Genomic DNA, 20,875 nt, shown 5'->3' with positions numbered 1-20,875 from the left:
TGAATGGTTTCTGGAAGCCTTTCAGTTGGAAAATATACTATAATAAAGCTCGTAAATGAATTAAGATATGTATTTTTCGAACCTAATTCAATATTACTGAATATAACTACCTAAAGGTTAACTAATAGTTATTTTGGTAGCAGTAAGCCATAATTCAACCGAACTTAATTTTTGCTGGCACTTGAAGTTTTCTGTGTTCTCTTATCTGTTTATTGAATGCTGTTGGAGCATCTTCAACAAAATTATAGCACAGCAATTGTTATAAATCATAAAGCCCATAAAACTGATGACTAATTAGGCAATATATTTTTCTGCGTGCATTAAGCGGGTCGATCTGCTGATTAATGTTCGACAGCGGCCTTTGGCTTTTGTTTACGGGTTAGTGCCCCACACTGAATCGGATTGAGATACATATTTAGCATCGAATTCGGATACGGACTCAGATTCAGATCGTTTCCGCCTCCGCTTCACACTCTGCTAATCCACGGTGTGCTGCATGTGTAAGCCCCATGTATGCGGTATCTGGTATCTGGTATCTGGTATCTGGCGAGTGCTATCTGGTATCTGAGATACTTAGTATCGCACATCCGCTGCGCTTAAGACGGCTTTACTCACCTGTCGGCCAGGCTTTTATGGCCATTGTTAATTGCTGAAATTGGCATTCCCAATCACAGCGGGCGACACTCTTGGTCAGCAAGTCGCATTCGATGCCCGCTGGTGGCCAGGGAATTGGCCACTGGCCATTAGACATTAGACACTATCCACTGCCATCCACTAACCACTTCCAGCCACTACTGGTCATTGGTCCCTCATTGTGATGGCAGTGGTGGCGCTGCAATTGACACCGCGGCGGCCAATTAAGCCCGCAGTTACAGCTGCAAAAGATACAAAGACAGAGACAGGAATAGAAACAGAGATAGAGACGGAGACAGAGACAGAGACATCCGCGAATTCGTGCGCCGGGTGGTCCATCTGCAAAACGAATCCCCGACTGCTGGCATGCAGATTGATTTGCTCGGCAAACGTTCGCCGCTTGTGGGCAATTTTCCAAGTGGCCGGCGACGAGAGCAGTGTCATCAATTTAAATTAAGTTCCAGCTTTTTATCGCCACTCGGCGGACCAGTCTCCACGCCATTCTCCAACTCCAACTCCAGTTGCCCAGGTCTTTTGCAGACTCCTTCTCCAGCACCGTCATCATTATCCAAAACATGTCATTAGGCGGCCGCAAGATGCCCGAGTACCAGAATCCTGTTCTGCCGGCGACTGTCTTCGCTATCAACTTGGAATTCCAGCTCCCAGCTCCGTGGCAGCGACGCCAGCGGCGGAGCAGCAGCGCAGCAGAGCGTTGCGTGCAGCGGAAATTGGCCAGATACAGATACACTTCAACTCGGTTTCAGACTCCGCAGAGCCGCAGACGCGCTTACATCGATCGGTTTCGCCTAATAAAGCGACCGCGATCGCCACGCTAATTAAAATAATTGAAATTTCTCACGGGAAACGCGCATCGCGACACTTGCAGGGCATCCTATGTCCACTCTATATATCCCCATACCCATTCCCCATACCCCATACCCCATTCGCCATCCCAATGCCAATTCCCATCCCCATTCTATATCCCCATCCTCTGCGATATCCGTTGCTAGTGCGGCTAATTGCAAATTGCAACATGGACATGTGGACATGTCCAACAATCGAATTGACAGCTGCTTTACCCCTGGCACATTTGATGGACATTAACATGGATCATCGTCCGTTGTCCCATTCGTGCTCCTCCGCTTGCTGGCGCTGGCGAGGATTCCAGCATAAATGCATAAATTTCATTAGTCGCTGACAGGACGGTTCCCGCTAGTGTTGAGTCCCTAAATTAAGTGGACGGGTCAACTGAGTTATTCCTAGCGCTGATTTATACCATTAACCCATTATTGGCCATATTCCTGGGCATACTTATGCATTTAATATATTTAAACTTTCATTTAATATTTTAAATGGCGCTATTTATTTATGTCAGTAAAAGATTATTTTGAATCAATTGGGGTTGAGGAAAGTCTTAGTTTCTTCTATATCCTGTGAATATATAAATAACAATAAATATAAATCAAAAGTACCATTTTCTGTCACTTCCATTAAAAATATAAAAAAATATATATGGATAGTAAAAATGTTAATTAAAATATTCCTAATAATCTTTTTTGATTTTTCTCGAAAGAAATTCTGAACATAATAATAACATAATATTATTATTAACGAAAAGTGAGCATTAGTATATTGTAAAGGAAGAATTGGTAGTGGAATATTGTTCAAATAGGCTTCAAGGATTATTCTACTTCAGTGTGTTTGTTTTGAAACCAAATCTCTTTAGTTCTTCCCTCAGAAAATGGGTTAATGGTGCCACAGGAAATGGCGACCACAAATAAAAGTAACTAGCGCAGAGTTCCACAAAATATTGTTGCCTGCGATCGTGGATAGTGGCATGCGCACTCTGATCGAGATCGCAGCGACAGATAGCGGAGCAAAGTTACGATCATACATATGCATATAGAGTGGTGCCTCGATGCCCCAAAAACCCCACCACCTCCTCCATATCCACGCCTCTGGGGCCGTAAAGTTGTCGAAAATGATTTGCAGATCAAGATTTGTGCGCACAATTTATGTGATAACCCACTAAGAGCAGTGGAGTAAGAAAAAAAAAGTTGCAATACCATGGTCCAGATCGGTCCACTCCCGAGCCAGGTCCTGCTCCTTCCCATCCTCCGACAGCGTCCAATTAGTGCGCGGACACCAGCTTCATTCGAAATTCATGGACAATTGTTAGTGCCTCCGTGTAGCCGCTAATAATGACGCCTTTAAATGTGCAATAACAATTTTTGAGGCGCGCAAAAAGTGACTACTATATATATTATTATATATTATACACTGCATTCGTGTGCGTGAGCTTAAGTACCGCCCATAGGCCGGCAAACCAGCTACTGCTGCAGTGACTCCCCCTCAAAACCCCCCAACTTCGCGTTCCAGGCGATCTACAAAAAAGTTGCTCATGAGCTACGTGAGTTTTTTACTGATCAGCTAGCCGAGACCAGAAGATTAACTTTGATCTGTTGGTGGTAATGGGTAATGGGTAATGGATAATGGGCCAGCCTGAGTGCACTTTTCACTTAGCCTGGCCAATTGGCATCCCAAATATGACTCATAAAGTGTGGTATCTACAAAGTCGCTTAAGTCACGTTACGTATACGCACCGTGTGCCCACAAACATCTCAGCGGAATTCAATGATAATATGATAATGAGCACGTTGATAGATTGCCTTGACATTTTATCATCGACTCAACTTCAAATGGAGCTGTTAAGGAGAGAACTTCATTTACTCGAGATTTTGTTAGCAGATTGCAAAATCAGGGGGAAATCCATGCAACAACATTCAATGTAATGCAGTGGGTGGAGTAAACATGGGCTGTCATGGGAATCACACCACCCACGACTATTGATAAAAGTTATCTGCGATAATGATGAATCCCATAGGAAATTTCTTTGTTCCCTGCTCACATTAATGGGAATGTAGTTAAGTCATTGATTGAACCTTTCAGCATTGCTAAACAGAGAAAAAGTACAAGAATATGTGACGTTAAGTAGTAAGCATAATTAAACAATATCATGCTGTTGTAGCTTTATAAAAAAAAAAACGGAAAATGAAAGGTAAATAAATTTGTATAAAATTGTTGTAACCTTTTCTTCGCCCTGAAAGATTTATGACCGTGCTCCAGTCAAATGAACTGCCAATCTTGCGGTCGTAATCATTAATCAATTTAATGCACTGCGTTTGGCTGATTAAAATTGGGTGCATGTCGCCTACAGTCAACCAAATTAAGCCCTTGGGAGTGGCCCCAGCCGCCCAATTGAAATGCCAACTCATGTCCGGGGACATGGGATTTGGAGTTGGAGCTGGACCACGAGCTTGGAGGTTGGAGCTGAAAAGCCAAGACCGCCCGGTCGACAGGCGAACAAAGTGTGTGTCAGTTGCAGTCAAGTGGAGCCATAAAGCTCCACGATCCCACAGATCGACGGTGGCGATGTCAGCTACTGGCGATCAGTCACCGGCGAACGGGAATTGGATTGGGATTTGGATATGGATATGATTGTGGATTTGGTTTTGGATTTGGATTCGGTTGTGGGCGGTTGTTCGGTTTTGGATTTATGGCCTGCCCAACGTCAGCCTAATGAGCAGCCTGCATCCATAATGCCGGCCCAAAGAGACGTGAGCATTGGAAAAATAGAGTAAAAAATATATGGTTAAAATAAAGAAAAATAAAGAAAAATAGAGAAAAAGTCAATTGGATTAGATTAGACGGCGCAGCTGTCGTGACAGGTTGAGCGCTGAGTTTGGAGCTCGGAGCTTGGAGCTTGGAGTTTGGGAAACGGGCACGAATGAGAATTTATGGCCAATGCCAGCCGAGCTGGATCTTGGCCAGATTCAGAGCTCTGGCTGCGTGCAGGGAACGCAATATGTTATAATGACTTCATTACACACAAAAAATAAGCAACAGGAGTCGCAACGGAACGCTGGCTGGAAAATTGCAATAAAAAACGCGGCTCTATTTTGACTTTTTCCCTGCCAAATTTGGCCGCCTTGATTCGTCGCATAATTGGCAATTATCGTGGCAGATCGAGACGTGGGCGATATACCCGCTATCCTCCATTTCAATAGCTCTTTTTTTTTGCAGCTTTTCCCTCGATATAGGTGGCACGCAATCCCTGCGGGTTGTCTTTGTATCTGTCAGGATTTATGCACTAATGCACTACATTTCGGCTCATTGTTTATTGTGGCTGTGGGCATGGTCAGGTGCGGTTAGCGGCCATTTATTAATTGCAAAACCCATTCACTTTGCCTCCAGTTGCGCCGATTTAGCTTTAGGCCTCCAAGTGAATGGGGCCGAAAAAGAAAAAAATATGCAACCAAACTCCTGCACGCACATTTGCATTTTATGGCTGAAATTAGCGTCTAATTGGAGTTTACACGCTGCATATTTTATTCGCAAATAAATTGTGTTTTTGCAGCGCCCGCTTTTTGGGGATTCGATTCGATTTGATTTGATTTGATTTTTCTATTTCGCTGCTTTTTGCCTTTGCCAATTGCCATTTGCCGAATTTGTGAGCGTTTCTCGCTCTCTCTCAATCTGAATAGGCCCCAAGTCAAGTGCTGCGGTCCGTTCACCACGCACCAATATTACTAAATCACAGCGCAAACACCTGCAATGGCTGCTCGACTTTGGCCTATGCGGCGTATGCGTGATTTATAATTGCGAGCCACTAACACCACTGCGACGCACACACTCGCGTGCATTTGCACACACTCACACACACACCTGCACAGGTGCACGCAGGTAGGCGTGTTCATTAGACGGCCTTAAAACGCACACACTCCAAAATGGCGACCATATCGCCATCGTACCCCACAGCCAACTTATGAATTGAGCAACCAAGAGCCAATCTCGCAAGTGACACAAATCGCACGGGGCGCAGGTGGCTATTGCCCAGATTCATTCGATGAGATCACCACAAGTTCCCAGGAGTCCAATCGGATTCGCATTCCATTTAAACTTTATTGAATGATGATCTTAAATAGGTAAAGAAAGATTTAAGTCTAGCCTAAGTCTACTAATAGAGTTTTCAAGATAAAGATCAGCAAAAGCAGATTTTCGAACGAACTTAATTGTTTAATATTATTTAAAAATATCATACTAAAAGTATAAGTATTTAATGATCCTAAAATTCGTGATATACAACCGAAATCCAATGCAAGAGACTATTTAGTTTAAACTTTTTGTATTGTATTAAATGTTAATTGGTTAGCACATTAAATCCATTCAATTCTTAGCATTCCTTTTCGCTGTTTTGAAAGATATATTATTTAAAGTTTTTTTTATTGAAAATTGCCAGGGCTTGCAAAGTATCTAGCTGGAATCTGGAATCTCAGTTGGTTTCATGAGCACTACAGTTATTTGTGAAATTCAAACTCAGCTACAAGATACAAAGATACATTTATGGAATTCGCACCTGCACAACGTGGATGTATTTCAGAGATATTCCCCCGAAATCGGATACGTGGCATGTCGCCAGCAGATGGAGGCATCTTAAGCATCTCCAGTTACTGCTGCTCCTGCTTCGCTTGCTGCATGTTGAACAAGTACTTGGGATTCGCAGTGAAGTGAAGTGGAGTGCATTGGAGTTATCTCTGAGCTGTGCTTTCGGTGGCTTCAGTTCCACTGGCGAGTGACAGGCGGTGGCTACCAGCGGGCAGCTGGAAATTCGATACGCCATTTGCTGCTCCGACTAATCCCGACGCGATTCGGGATGCACTGCCCACTCTGGGCTGGCATTTTCCAATTAACTTCGCATTAGCCACCGCCCAAAGATGGGTTCCTCGCAAATATTCATATTCCACTGCTGCCGGCTGTCAGTCGGAGACATGTAACGTCATCCGGGAACATGACAGACGCGGGCTAATCCCGCATCCGCGCCAGCGTTTGACCAGCAAAATTATTAACGCCATTAACGGCAATAGAAATATTTGTGCAGGCCACTCGTAAACCCCCAGCCCCCCATTCATCGCAGACCCCCCCGCTTAATAATATCCAAACGAGTTCCTCGGAGGAAGGAGGAGAAAATTACAAGTCATGGCTACAAGCGCCTGCGACTGTGGCCCACAAATGTGACTAATGGCATTTCTGAATGCAGATTCAGCCGGGGGATATTCGATGGTCGCCAAGGGGGTCGGTGCAGCCAACTCCTTTGCAGTTCTTTAAGTTTATAGGCAACAATTTTTAACGCCTTGCCAGGGAGACCAAGGTTACACTTGCAAAAAACTATGGAACTTGCAATGTTGTAGAAAATGCAGATAGACCGGAAAGACTTGAAGAGGTTCTTAGGTGACCAACCAAAATATTCGACTTTATCCTTTGAAACCAATCATCAAATACAACTCACTCATTTAGCATACTTAAATTCATATATTCATTAAGGTCAAGTAGTTTCTCCCAGTGCAGCGGAATCCGTGTGCGTGTGCTTTTCTGCAGCGTCATTAATTTTGCCATGAATTGACAAAAACATCATAAACTACTTGTTGAACAGAAAATCCACTTCGGGCGACAGCATCCCAGCATCTCGGCAATCCAGCCCACGCGCCAATGGAGCCAATATATAGGCCGGCGAAGCCAGAGATCGGGAGTTGGGAGTTGGAAGTTGGGATTTGGGAGGTGGAGATGGGAGATGGAAGATGCAAGATTGGAGACTGTTGCCGCCCGGCAGGCTCATGTTCGACGCTCCGTCTGTGGGGAGCGGCTGGCTCATAAATATGCCAATGACTTGGCCCCCATCCGCCGACTCCTCCGATCTCCGCCAAGTGACCTGCAGCTGGAGGGCTTATGCCAAATTAATGAGTCCAAAGAATGCAATCTCCGCCAGATCATCGTGCTGTGTTTCAGGGAAGGAGTGGAGCAGATTGCGGTAGTAAATTGGGCGAACCTATAAATGTAACTTACAGTCTTACTTACAAATAAGTATTTTGAATCTTTGTATCTTTAGCTTTTACTATTTAAGGACTGAAAAGAACACACTGCCTTAAAAAACCCTATCTATGAATACCATAACATATAACTGAGTATTTACATTTCGAAAACCATTTGAGATAACCTATCTATAACATAACTTTTTATACTTCGATCCATTAGATTTAAGATGCAAATTTCACTGTTTTATGGCAGTTGATTAGAAATATTAGTGCTATTTTAATGTGACTTCATTCGCTTTGCACAAAATAAACCATTAAAAACAAACGCTTAGATTAATGTGCTCTAATTTGCATAACTCGAGGATCCAGAAGATGACCACTTGGCCGAGCCACACGATCCTGCTGACCCACACGGCGTATGCTCAACGTTAATTAACGTAATGATGGCTGGGGAAACAAACGCAGCACAATTTAAGCCAACAAACATTTACAAACAGGCAACAGCAATTGGATGTTTAATGGATAGCGAGCTGCGATCAATACCCTTGTCCCCCAGCACCAAATCCACCGGCGGATCCCCAAATCGCATCTCGAAAAACAAGTAGCCGACAGAGAGTCGGGCAAAAGGTAAATCGAAGCCGAGATTAATAGCGATAAGGCTATTGATTAGCATTTTAGCCACCGCCATTAGGAGGAGGAGCTCTGCCAGCGGAGGCAGCACAAAATCTGTGGCCGTTGTAGATGCTATCTGCTCCTGGACGAGAGGAGGCGGGATCGGTATCGCTGCATCGCTGGATCGTTGGATCGTAAGGTGTTGCAGGCATGCGATGTGGAGATAATTCAAGCGGATGCTACATAGTCCAAAAACCCGACTCCCTGGCTGATCGCAAAATTAAGCGCATGCCGGCAATTTGCATAAAAGCAGTATAATGTTTAAATGTTTTATTGAATCGGGGCTCGATTACAAGATCAGGGGGAGAAAGCAGCAATGGAGGCGACTCTAATTTGCAATGCAAATACAGTGTTGGTGCTGCAACTAAACCATTTGAACCGAGCCCAATCCAATGAGATCCTCCAGTCGCGATGGCTATTTGTAAGGAGCCATCGCAAGCCGGTTTTTTAATTATGAAAAAAAACAGATAAGTTATCATGGGGAGAACGTGCATGCACCAAAAGTGGGAAACGTTGCTCCAAAACGCTGATCAGTTGTCAATCAAAGGGGACGCTGATGCTTCACACTCGAATCTGGAGGAGATCGGCGGGGAGGGTTGGTGGTCGGAGGACATGGAACCATCATCATTAGTCGCTGCCGGAGACATTGAGACACGTTTGATAGCAGCCGACGTGCAGCAGCAACAGATGCAGGAACAGCTCTAATTGCGGAATGGCAGCTGCGATCTGGAGTCTAAAGTCTGGAGTTCGGAGCTCACAGAGCGCGCTGCTCCAACTCCAGCTCCACATCGCAGTCGAAACCTTATCCAACTGTCAGTGGCAGTCAGCGGCGCAAAGTGACGCCTGATCTTGAACTGGTTCTGCTGGCCGAACGCTACGCGGTGGTCCACGGCCATCAGAATCCCAGACAGCCAGCCGCATATGCAAGTGGCTCCCGTCGCCGCACGATCATATCCAATCCATATCCATATCCATTCGCATTTCCATTCCCTCTTGGCCATTCCAATTCTGATATTTCGTTACCAATTTTTCTGGCCCTGCTGTGACCAATTGCGTATCGAGTGATCACCAGATATCCAGAGATTCGGGGTCCGCCGGGGTCTACCACATGCAGTGTCATTACTCGATTGGCGCAGGAAATCATAAATTAAATTCGATTGTTTGACAAGGCTCGCGAAATGTTTCCATTTGAGCCATAAGCGTCGCCCCACTCCAATGCGTTTATCTACACCGAGGAAAATCTATTACCATTAGTTGGGAATTTAACAGAATTATTACTCATGTACATATAATGGATATGGGCAGGCATATAACGTTATCAACTGATAAGTGTACCACCATTCACACGATATCTATCTATCTATCTATCTATCTATCTATCTATCTATCTATCTATCTATCTATCTATCTATCTATCTATCTATCTATCTATCTATCTATCTATCTATCTATCTATCTATCTATCTATCTATCTATTCTATCTATCTATCTATCTATCTATCTATCTATCTATCTATCTATCTATCTATCTATCTATCTATCTATCTATCTATCTATCTATCTATCTATCTATCTATCTATCTATCTATCTATCTATCTATCTATCTATCTATCTATCTATCTATCTATCTATCTATCTATCTATCTATCTATCTATCTATCTATCTATCTATCTATCTATCTATCTATCTATCTATCTATCTATCTATCTATCTATCCATCTATCTATCTATCTATCTATCTATCTATCTATCTATCTATCTATCTATCTATCTATCTATCTATCTATCTATCTATCTATCTATCTATCTATCTATCTATCTATCTATCTATCTATTATCTATCTATCTATCTATCTATCTATCTATCTATCTATCTATCTATCTATCTATCTATCTATCTATCTATCTATCTATCTATCTATCTATCTATCTATCTATCTATCTATCTATCTATCTATTATCTATCTATCTATCTATCTATCTATCTATCTATCTATCTATCTATCTATCTATCTATCTATCTATCTATCTATATGTCAATCTATCCATCCATCTACGAATCTATTATCTTATCAATTGTCGAACTTATGGTTAGACTATTTCAATATTCTTCAAAACGATGATACATTTTTTCTCTCTGCCGGATCGGATATCGCGGGCTCTACAATTAGTACTACATGCAACTGCAACTGCATCTCCAACGTCCATCGGACTGCGAGAGTCGGAGGATGGATCCAAAACGGGCAAGTGGCCGTCTAGCAGCTCGTACATTCGTGTAATGTTGGCCAATGCTCCCCCCAAAATTGGCGTGCAGCGGAAAAATGAGACAACGTGATCCAAAGGCTCTCCAGCGATCCAGCCTCAGATTCCAGCCAGAGCTACAGCTCCAACTCCAGCTCCATGCAGCACGCACATAATTCATAAATGTTGCCACAGCTGGCGGGGATCGGCGGTATCTGCATCTGTATCGGTGTCTGCCGGCTTCGGAGCTTCATAGCCACGCACTTGGTCGGTCCACTCTGTGCGCCCCGATCTCCTCCAGTCTTTGGTCTCTGCTCGCCCCATTGGCCATCAACACCAATCGCCAAATGGCGTTCGTGTGTGGCAAGTGACACACGAGGCGCTGCAGCACAGCTGGATGCGTTCTCCACAGCCACTCGCATCTGGATCTCTGGACCAGGTGGATGTGGTGTGCCAACAATGCCTACAAATGGGGACCATCCATCAGTGCTGATGGAGCTGGCATTCCCACATCCCGGAGAGCTAAGATCGGGATAAGCCGTAAAGCCATTAAATATAATCTTCACAATGAAAATGGAATTCTTTATGGTGTCTCCTTTCAGTTGTTGTATACAGGATACACAACGGATGCAATTTCAGATTTACAAACCATTTTGGATAAACCTTGAAGATAAAGTAAGTAAATAGTTTATATATATAATGGGTAATCCATTTACACACTAATAGATTTAGTAAAAATCTAGCGAAATTTCCTTTGAAATAATAAAGCTGATCAATAATGCATTTATGTTTATTGCTTCTCGTTTAGTTTAGCTTAGTTTCAGATTAGTTTAGCTACGCACTAGACGACGTCGTTCGCTCGTTCGTTCGTTTACACTTTAAAACTTAGGTTAATCACTAATAGCAGAATGGGTGGTCCTTAGCTCTACAAGTGGTTAGATCCACTCTGGCCGCTGCTATGAGCGGATGCTACCCAAAAGCGGCGTGCTCTCGGCAGCCTTTGAGGTAATCACGGTATGGCGGGAGCCGGAGCCAGCAGCAGCCGACGGAGCAGCCGGTGGTCGCGGTGGCCAATGGCTCGGACCCGGACGCTCGTCCTCGGCCTCGTCGATGCGAGACTGACGCGCTTGGCGCTTCTGCTGGTTCAGCTCGTGCAGATAGAGGGCACTCAGGCACATGTCGGCCACGCCCACGTTCAAGGGAGTGCTGCCCACGCGCGGGTCCACTCCACAGAGTCCGTAGAGCAGTGTATCCGTCGGTCCTTCCAAGCGGCCTTCAGCCCGGCTGAGGCGCAAGCGGCGCATACTGTCCAGCGGGCCGACGCTGGCGGACAGATTCTGCTGCAACATCTGGCGGAAGTCGCTGGCTGCGACGGGGAATCCTCCAGATACCGGTCCAAGACCCGGACGCAGCGACTGCGAGATCTCCAGTTGATGGGGCGTCACCTGAGCGGTCAGCACAGAGTTCGCAATGGAACAGTAGTCCGCTCCCATGGTACCAAATGAGATGAGGCTGTTGGTCAGCGGGTTCTCCTGCACCATCGACGTCTTGGCCTGGACTAGTTCACCCACGGCGTGCTCCCTGACGCCGCGCAGGAACTGCTTTGCCTCCTTCGGCATCTGCCACTCGGGATTGTTCAGGGTGAAGCGGAGAAGCGACATCTCTGTTTTTCCGCCGGCCAAGCTTTGCTGCTGTGGCTCCTGCTGCGGCTGTTGAGCTGTAGCCCGGGTCATCTCCTCCAGCTCGCTGGTTAGCTGCCAGTCGGGATTGCCGTGCTTGCGAACATCCATCTGGGCAAAGGAGCATACGTTGCCCACTCCTCGCACGGATACGGTGAACGTCCTGAAGAAACGCACCAGCTCTATGGCCTTTGGCCTGAACACAAAGATCAGCACGAAGGGTGTGACGAAGGGACTGAAGATTTCGCTGAGTAGGTAGCCAGCCTTAAACTGAAAGAAGTTGCTAAACTCCTGGCGTACCTTTGTCGTGTGCGCCTGCTGCCGCCATTCGGAGGGCAGGTAGTGAACGTGCGCCAGAATGGCGGTCATTAGCTGCTCCGGGCACCAAACGAGATTCTCATCCGGTATTAGAGTTCTGCAGACCACACCTATGGCACCGAGGCCTGCAAGGATGACAAGCAAATGCTCCACTTGGAAGACGTGCTCCTCGTAAATGCCCAATGCAAGGATTAGAAGTAGTAGACCTCCACTGATAAAAAGCAGGTTTTTGGCTATCACAGCGGCCAGTGGCGAGAAAAAGGAGTTAAGGTAGCGGTCCGCGTAGTCATATGCCCGATTCAGCCTGGCATCTAGTTCGTGGTCCAGCTCATTAAAGTGGCGCAGGTAGAGGCGTCCGTAATTGGACCATGTACGCAGGCCAAGGGCACCAGGCTCCTTACGAAGAATGTTCGCATAGGAGAAACTGAAGTAGATAAGCTGCCATACGAAGATCACAGGCGCCAGGACCAAATTTAACAACGCCACTCCCAATATCAGTTTGGAGAGTCGCTGCGCCAGCTCCGTTTGGTTGCTCCTTACCGCAAACTCATCGCGCAGCTGCCAGTTGTTCTGGAAGGGAGATCCCGGGCCGCGAAAAAGGATGAAGTCAATGTTGAACAACATACCTCTACTCAGCGAAACTACTTCGCCATACAGCGGTATGTGGAACCTTACAGGCAGCAGTTGCTTGTTCATCAGTGCCACTAAGTAGTTCTTGAAGCGCAGAACTCGGTGATAGATGTCCAATTCCGTGAGCGACTCCTTGTCGATGCACATATGCTGTTCAGCCTGGACGCGACGAATCCGCTGTTGCACCTCGTGCCACGTAAAGTTGTCCAGATCCGAATCCTCGATATGAAGCGCAGAGTTGTAGAATCTCCTTATATCGGCGTACTGGGTAATATGGTACACCATTTTCAGCAGCCTTATGCCCAAGTAGATAGCGGCTATGAACACAACCAGGTACGTAACCCAAGTAAAGTTGGCTAAGCACTCCCCTGTGGGGTACATCACATCGGATAGAGTTGTCTTGTTGGGATTAGGTCCCCCTGGAGGGGTATCCCCAAAGAGCACGTCAAAGCGGACGCAGTGCATTACAAAGGCAAGTAGCCAGACGACAAAGCCAAACTCCAGAACCTGTAGCATTTCGTCCACTACAATCACTGTGAATCCGTGCTTCTGCTGGTACTGATACATTCGCGAGAAGAACGAGTCAAGGTCCTCGATGTGGTTCCACCGCGCACGCCCCGTCTCCGGAACCATGTGGATCATGACGCCACTGTTTCGAGGCGTGTCCTCGCCCTCATGTTCGGTGTCGTGCTCATCCAGCGGCTGCTCCAGCCCGTGTTCACCGAGGGGGTCTAAATGCGCAGCAGCTGCGTTCGCTTTTGCGTCTTGTGTTTTGGATGGGCCTTGGCCTGTGGAGGGATGGTGCTCCAGGAACGGGCTGGCCGCCTCCTCGGCCAGGGAGCGGTAGTTGATATGTGGGCTAGACATCGCCCAACGTCAAGGTCAAGCGTTCTGACTATTTATATCGCTGTATAGTATAAGTTGGAAAATTCTTTGTTGTTTGATTCTGCTGAACCTTCTCAGCAAACAGCTGACTCTCCTAAGAGAAGTGTTGGCCAACGTCAAAATACTGGTTAATGAATAAGTAAGGCGGACCTCTGGCAGTGCCCAAAGTGCAGTGTTCACACTTGCAGCGCATCACTATATAACACATGTAGGTGAAACAGAGGTACTTTACATATGAGACTGGATTTATAAATAATTAAATTAGCATTTTTCTTGTTTTTTCGTAATTATATATTCGTTTATAACTTTTTGAAATACTCGATACTTTTGCGCGAAGTGTGAACAGCCTAGATATCATTCAACATATATCTGCACAGAGTTGGCAGTTCCCTACCGCATTTGTAAACAAACTATTTGTAGCTCTTACTTTATTGCAAATTAAATTAAAAAAAAAAAACAGTCAAGATGGGTAAAAGGCAGCATCAAAAGGATAAAATGTAAGTATTTAGCACATCCAGCGGGTTATAGAAACAAAGTCTACCCATTGCTTTCACAGGTACCTCACGTACACGGAGTGGAGTGAGCTGTATGGCGGTAAAAAAGTGGAATCCTTGGAGAACGACCATGTCAAGTTCAAGCGGCTGCCATTCGAGCACTGCTGCATTACGATGGCGCCATACGAGATGCCCTACTGCGATCTACAGGGCAATGTGTTCGAGTACGAGGCCATTCTTAAGTTTCTCAAGACCTTTAAGGTGAACCCCATCACCGGGCAGAAGATGGACTCCAAGTCATTGGTAAAGCTGAATTTCCACAGGAATGCCAACGATGAGTACCACTGCCCCGCCTTGTTCAAGCCCTTCAGCAAGAATTCGCACATTGTGGCGGTGGCCACAACTGGAAATGTATACTGCTGGGAGGCAATCGACCAGCTGAACATCAAGACAAAGAACTGGAAAGATCTGGTGGATGACACGCCATTCCAGCGTAAGGACATCATCACCATACAAGACCCTCAGAAGCTGGAAAAGTACGACATCTCGACCTTCCATCACATTAAGAAGAACCTACGAGTTCTGACGGAAGAAGAGCAGCAAGAGAGAAAGAATCCAGCCAGCGGGCGCATTAAGACTATGAATCTGGAGACCAAGGAGACGCTGGAACAGCTGCAGCAGGACTATCAGCCAGCGGAAGAGGAGGCCTCCACTTCGAAGCGTACAGCCGACAAGTTCAACGCAGCTCACTATTCAACTGGAGCGGTGGCGGCCAGTTTTACGTCTACCGCCATGGTGCCCGTTTCCCAAATAGAGGCGGCAATCATAGATGATGATTTGGTCAAGTACGAGCGGGTAAAAAAGAAGGGCTACGTTCGTTTAAATACGAACCTTGGCCCTCTCAACCTGGAGCTATTCTGCGATCAAACTCCTCGAGCCTGCGATAACTTCATCAAACATTGTGCCAATGGTTACTACAATAATGTTATGTTTCACCGGTCCATAAGGAATTTTATTGTGAGTACGATCTCTGTTGAGGAAAACCTTAATTTATTATGGTTTTTGCTGCAGGTGCAAGGAGGTGATCCCACTGGAAGTGGTTCTGGTGGCGAGTCCATTTGGGGCAAGAAGTTTGAGGACGAGTTTAAGCCAAATCTTACGCACACGGGCCGAGGAGTGCTATCCATGGCCAATTCGGGACCAAATACCAACGGCTCTCAGTTGTAAGTACCAAGAAGTATAATTTTTTCAATGCTTTTGCAAGTATACAATATTTTGTAGCTTTATCACCTACCGCTCTTGCAAACATCTCGACGGCAAACACACCATCTTCGGAAAGCTTGTCGGTGGATTAGACACTCTTCAAAAAATGGAGAACATCGAGGTGGATAACAAGGACAGACCAATTGAGGACATCATCATTGAGTCCTCACAGGTATTTGTGAATCCATTTGCTGAGGCAGCTGAACAGTTGGCCAAGGAGCGCGAGGAGGAGGCGGCCGGCAAGGAGGAGATTGTCAAGAAGGAGGAGCAGCAAAAGCGAATGAAGGAGCCACTGAAGGTGTACAGAGAGGGCGTGGGCAAGTACCTGAAACTTCAGACAGTGGCTAAAAAGCCAGAGGCGCCACTTACATCCGCTCAAGGAGCCAAGAAGAAGAAACTGGCGAATGGTTTTGGAGATTTCTCCAGTTGGTAAACCCTTGTTCTCCAAAAATAAAAGTTTAAAAGACAGTTTTAGAAGTAAAAGTAATTCATAATCACTCTTTATCGGTAGATTTGGTTCCCCCATCTGTGCGCTCTCTATCCTGCCAGCTTTTCTTCATTTCCTGCAGCTTTTCCTGCCGCCGCCGCCGCTCAGTGGACTTTCTCTGCTCTTGTGCCTTGATTTGCGCGGCAATCGAATGCTCCCCGTTTAGATGCACGTCCAGTTTTTCCAGTAGAAGTTTACGAGCCTCCACTCGATTCTTTGATGCTAGACGATGTGTGTGACACTTGACCGTGATATTGGTGGGTAGATGGCGCAAGAACACGCAGTTGGAGGTCTTGTTTACAGCCTGGCCGCCAGGACCACTGCCGCGCATGAAGGTCTCCTCGATATCGGACTCCTGTAGTGCGGGAAAGCGGGAGTAGTCCAGATTGGACTTGCAGCGCACAGCGGGCGGAGGCAGAGCCAGGAATCGCACCAGAACTCGCAGCATTCCTACAGAATGCGTCCCTTCTTCAGCAGGGTCTCTCCGCGCTGAAATATAAGCCCATTTTGTTATCTGTTATGAAATATGAAGGTGGTACTTACCTTAAAGCTGAATTCCACTTCCACCGGATTTGTAAGGGAACGGTTGTCCCGAAACTCGTGGCGAACTCTTCCCAGAAAGTAGTTCTTGTCGGTCAGCTTTAGGTGATTGCCGTAACGAATTAAATGCTTGTATAAACGCAAGATTTGCTGCCGCGAAGGTTGAACCATTTTCATATTTTACTCTCACATGTGTGGCAGTGTTTGTTAACGCAGAACTATAACAGGTTGGCAGTTCAGCAAAAACACAATCAGCTGTGGCTTTGTGCGATCAAAACAAAAGCAAAAGTTATAAAAATAACATTTGAAAAAACGCAATGATAAGATTAAAAATCTCAAGTGGCCCACAATTTAAGCTCCCCGCACAACTGTTAAAAATTCCTAGTCACGGTTATACAGTGTATTAATCTCTAAATAAGTAATGCATGTCATTTTGACATATCTACTTTATTATCTACGGTTACGCTATACCTGAAATGCCTGATTACTTTTACATCCACGGTTAGAATATCAATTGATTACTCCTTGGGCAACTTGTCCAGATCAATGCCGTCATCAATGGACACCCCTGTCGCCTGGCTCAGCTCCAGCATTTCCTTAACCTGGTGGGCAACCTCCCTGTCCACTACTTCTCCGCCTTGATTCATGGAACGTTCGATGATCTCCTCGTCAGACCATTGCAAGGCGAACATCTCCTCGGGCGAGATGTCCAAGGGATCCACCAAAGTCATGAGGAAACTGGCCGATATCGATAAGCTGTACGGCAGGAAACGCACGTACTCCTTCAGAAGCTCACCGCGACTAAAAATTAGCATAATTAATATCATAAAAGATAATGTTTTGGCAGTATAAAGCTCTACAGGATTATCTTATCTTATCATTTCGAGCAACTAATGAGCATTTTTAGATTTATGAATTGCATTCATATCGCTTGTTTGACGAAACATTACATTAGAGTAAACTAATTTTAAAACTCACCTTAGGAAATCCGGAACCTCCTCCTTGGCATGCTCCCTATAGCTATTATGAAGCGCCAAAGTATATTCACAGAAGATGGCCTCGAAGTTTGGATCGCGCACCTCGGCATAAATGGACACGGCCAGGAAGACGTTGAGATCGACCATGGGAGAGGAGACTCGCAATGTCTGGTAGTCGAACATCATGATCTCCTGCGGCTCCTCCTTGTCATCGTACCTGTAGGCCACATTATTCCTCACATAATCGCCGTGGCACAGAGTGGCCAGTGGCTCTCTGGGCGCCACCCGTTGCCTACCGTAGTGCGTGTAGTCCCAGATCATGAAGCAGAACTTCTTTACAAACTCCTCGTCGATCTGTGGCTGATAGGTGGCCACCGCCTTGGCCGCTCGATCGATGCTCGCTTTCATAATCAGCTTCCATTCCGGTTGAATGTTATCATTGGCATAGCGAGATTCCTTCAGATTGTCGGTCAGCTGGGCAAACTTCTCCGGGTTCTTGTGCTTCATGGCGTACGCAAAGCCATGGAACCTTCCCAGGTAACCTACGGCAATCAGGGCGTGCTGCAGACTCAGACCCACACGATCCTTGGTGACCCGCCATCCCTGCTCCACGAAATTCTCCAGAATGGCCACAGCCGAATGCTGGTTCAACTCACTGTAGTAGTACTTGGGAGCGGCAAACTTGCCATCGGTGAACTTCTGAATCTCTGGCAGAATTTCCGTATAGAAATTGATCTCGTTGGTAAAAAGGGCCCCAAACTGTATGGATTCATAAATTTCTGGTGGCATCGCTGGTGTTTTCTACAAAAAACAATTAAGTATTGGTTTTCTGGCATGTCAAGGTAAGCTTCATCATTAGATGTGATCTATTTTGGATTCAAAATCAATTCCCTTTGTTCGTGTGTTGAGATGCCTCCCCTTATTTCACAATGTTTGCCATGAAACCCCCACTCTTGACTAAGCTATCTGAGTTTGCCGGAAAACCAAACTGGTTAGTAGTACGCAGTTACGGCAGTTATATAATATAATTTAAATTCCGCGACTATAGTTAATCTTCTCGTTATGTTTTAGGTAGCTTTTCTAACATTTAGTTATACTATGTGAATGGTATACACGTACCTTAACCACCATTTTTCGCTGGAACTTTTGGCCGTCGTATTCAAAGTTAATGGTTGTCCGATAGCAAAAAGTCAGCATAAAGGCCTCCGAGTGGCCAATTACATCAATGTCGATGTCGCCTACATGGAATGAGTTCACCTTGGACTCGCTGTAGTTGTCCACCAGACGCCCGTTGCTCAGAATCGACGGAAGAACCGTGTATCTCAGCCACTGCTTCTCAGCCTCGATCTTCTCCATTCCGTCGCTACACTGGATTGCTTGACGATAACAACCGCTTCGCTTCTGGATAGCGAATGAGCATAAACAAGTTCATATAGCGTATTTTGTACTCTCCGAAAGCTCATTCGTTGTTAGAGATTACACGATAAGAGTGAATTGTAAATGAAAAGCTTTCTAATCATTAAAAGCGCTTTATGGTTTATAGAGAAACAATATCTAATGATTAGCATGATGCAATTTGGTATGTTAGAATGATATGATATGATATGATATCTTGACCCAATGATAGGGATACCTTAATTTTGTATAGGGAGTTTTAATTTGTTTTTTCTTTTTCTGTTTATTGTGTGTTATCTTCCATGTACATATACTAAAATGATTCCTTTGGAATAAGTTCAATTTCCCATAATCACAGGTATCGATATATTTTTAGTCAAAATTTCCAGTTTTCGAAAAAGTTATCCTACCGTTGCAGTTCGACTAACGACCAACTACCAATGGGCCTCAACTGGTATTTACTAAAAACGACCGGGTCAATGACCAGGGTCAACACATACGTTCGAAGGTTCACGAATGGATCGCAGCGAAGCCGAGATCTCAACATGGTATCCAAAGTGCCAAAGAGGACAGATGCCCCGATAAGAATCACGGATTTGGATACCATGTCATATATGTCCTCTTCTTCACGAAAGGCCAAAATAACGAGCGGCCGACCGTCGAAGAATGCTCAAGACGACGATGTCGTCTGTCCAATGCAAACCAGTAGGAAGCCCATCGAGGAGCCCGCTGTTCGGGACTCGCCACAAATGCGCGAGTTCTTCGAGGAAGTGCGTCGGCGAAACCTCAAGGATTACTATCTTCAGATGAAGGCTGCTCAAAGAAATACAGCGATGTCCCATATGTGTCCGGATTGTGGTTTTGTGAAGCGGGATAAGAAGGATCTCAGCAAGAATATTTACTGCACGGGGGATAAAAGATTGAGGATAAAAGATTGTGATCGGCATGGGGATCTCACCTGGCTGTGGAACTCCTCCGCCGCATATCCATACTCTGCACTGAGTTGTGGATGCAGCAGAGGTGTCTCCAGCCACTTGGAAATTTTATTCAAGCTGCACAATATAAAATGTTTAATTTAAAATTTGTAATTCTTGATATCTAGTTGCCAAGGAGTTTGCTGATAATCCATCCGTTTTTCTCCGAGCTTCAGTTTCATTTTGCAATCCAAATCGTTCGTACCTTTTTGATTTGAACCCCATTCTTTCCACAATGTTTTCCGATCCCGCCCAGGAGTCGGTTGCCACGCAGACGGAGGCACAACCGATTCCGTCGCCCATCTGCACCCCACTGCTGATGGTGGACGAGGATGGACGGAAGCGGTACTGCTACCATGGTGGAAAATGCAAGTGCGCCACTTGCGCACAAATTCGTGCAGAGCAGGCAGTGAAACTGGACCAGGAGCTGCTGTCCTACATACCACACTCGAAGCTCCACCTTGAAGTTCCGATGCGCATGGCCAAGCCGAAGCAGTATCGCCTGGAAGCTCGACGGGCTACTCCCGAGCTGGCTAAATTTTTGCGGGAGGACCACGAGAGGCTCAGGGCGGAGTATCCAGCGTACTACCTTCCGGATCGGTACTTTGGTGTGAAATTCTACGAGTTGCCAGGACCGCAGCACAAGGAGACCCAGACGGACATCCCGATTGGGCGATACGGCATCGATGGTTGTCCCTGTCCCAACAAATCGCTCTGCTATGACTTGTAATCCTGGGCAGGACTCAATTGGGCATAGAGGGTTCAATAAAAGTTCGGAATGTGAGAAGTATTCGTATGTTTTACATGTAACTTATG

The 20,875-nt window shown here is 45.7% G+C and overlaps 7 protein-coding genes across 8 annotated transcripts; 3 read left to right on the top strand and 4 right to left on the bottom strand.

Annotated features, from left to right (window-relative positions):
- Window positions 1–11,191: 11,191 nt before the first annotated feature.
- Window positions 11,192–14,024, bottom strand: LOC6609426 (autophagy-related protein 9A). Its single transcript, XM_002034075.2, has one exon. The coding sequence runs from the start codon at window positions 13,909–13,911 to the stop codon at window positions 11,374–11,376; it is 2,538 nt and encodes an 845-aa protein (XP_002034111.1). The 5' UTR covers window positions 13,912–14,024; the 3' UTR covers window positions 11,192–11,373.
- Window positions 14,025–14,312: 288 nt separating this feature from the next.
- On the top strand, window positions 14,313–16,173 carry LOC6609425 (RING-type E3 ubiquitin-protein ligase PPIL2). 2 transcript variants are annotated; one of them, XM_002034074.2, is made up of 4 exons: window positions 14,314–14,426; window positions 14,486–15,440; window positions 15,495–15,646; window positions 15,705–16,173. In XM_002034074.2, exons 1-4 carry the CDS (start codon window positions 14,395–14,397, stop codon window positions 16,117–16,119), a joined length of 1,554 nt encoding a protein of 517 aa, XP_002034110.1. In that variant the 5' UTR covers window positions 14,314–14,394; the 3' UTR covers window positions 16,120–16,173. The 2 variants fall into 2 exon arrangements, with proteins under 2 accessions (XP_032570907.1, XP_002034110.1); XM_032715016.1 differs by having other exon boundaries at window positions 14,313–14,426; window positions 14,486–15,646.
- On the bottom strand, window positions 16,092–16,644 carry LOC6609424 (probable peptide chain release factor C12orf65 homolog, mitochondrial). Its single transcript, XM_002034073.2, has one exon. The coding sequence runs from the start codon at window positions 16,619–16,621 to the stop codon at window positions 16,181–16,183; it is 441 nt and encodes a 146-aa protein (XP_002034109.1). The 5' UTR covers window positions 16,622–16,644; the 3' UTR covers window positions 16,092–16,180.
- Window positions 16,572–17,020, bottom strand: LOC6609423 (MIEF1 upstream open reading frame protein). Its single transcript, XM_002034072.2, has 2 exons — window positions 16,717–17,020; window positions 16,572–16,662 (listed from the first exon to the last, which is right to left on the bottom strand). Exons 1-2 carry the CDS (start codon window positions 16,888–16,890, stop codon window positions 16,624–16,626), a joined length of 213 nt encoding a protein of 70 aa, XP_002034108.2. The 5' UTR covers window positions 16,891–17,020; the 3' UTR covers window positions 16,572–16,623.
- Window positions 17,021–17,144: 124 nt separating this feature from the next.
- LOC6609422 lies at window positions 17,145–19,107 on the bottom strand. The gene is made up of 3 exons (XM_002034071.2): window positions 18,810–19,107; window positions 17,692–18,491; window positions 17,145–17,514 (listed from the first exon to the last, which is right to left on the bottom strand). The coding sequence occupies exons 1-3, from the start codon at window positions 19,044–19,046 to the stop codon at window positions 17,232–17,234; spliced, it is 1,320 nt and encodes a 439-aa protein (XP_002034107.1). The 5' UTR covers window positions 19,047–19,107; the 3' UTR covers window positions 17,145–17,231.
- Window positions 19,103–20,182, top strand: LOC6609421. The gene is made up of 2 exons (XM_002034070.2): window positions 19,103–19,443; window positions 19,504–20,182. Exon 2 carries the CDS (start codon window positions 19,526–19,528, stop codon window positions 20,162–20,164), a length of 639 nt encoding a protein of 212 aa, XP_002034106.1. The 5' UTR covers window positions 19,103–19,443; window positions 19,504–19,525; the 3' UTR covers window positions 20,165–20,182.
- A 58-nt stretch (window positions 20,183–20,240) lies between these two features.
- On the top strand, window positions 20,241–20,849 carry LOC6609420. The gene has a single exon (XM_002034069.2). It carries the CDS (start codon window positions 20,295–20,297, stop codon window positions 20,787–20,789), a length of 495 nt encoding a protein of 164 aa, XP_002034105.1. The 5' UTR covers window positions 20,241–20,294; the 3' UTR covers window positions 20,790–20,849.
- Window positions 20,850–20,875: the final 26 nt, after the last annotated feature.

The sequence above is a fragment of the Drosophila sechellia genome, chromosome 2R (genome assembly GCF_004382195.2).
Source record: "Drosophila sechellia strain sech25 chromosome 2R, ASM438219v1, whole genome shotgun sequence".
Classification (NCBI taxonomy): domain Eukaryota; kingdom Metazoa; phylum Arthropoda; class Insecta; order Diptera; family Drosophilidae; genus Drosophila; species Drosophila sechellia.
This window is presented reverse-complemented; position numbering and strand designations above follow the sequence as displayed.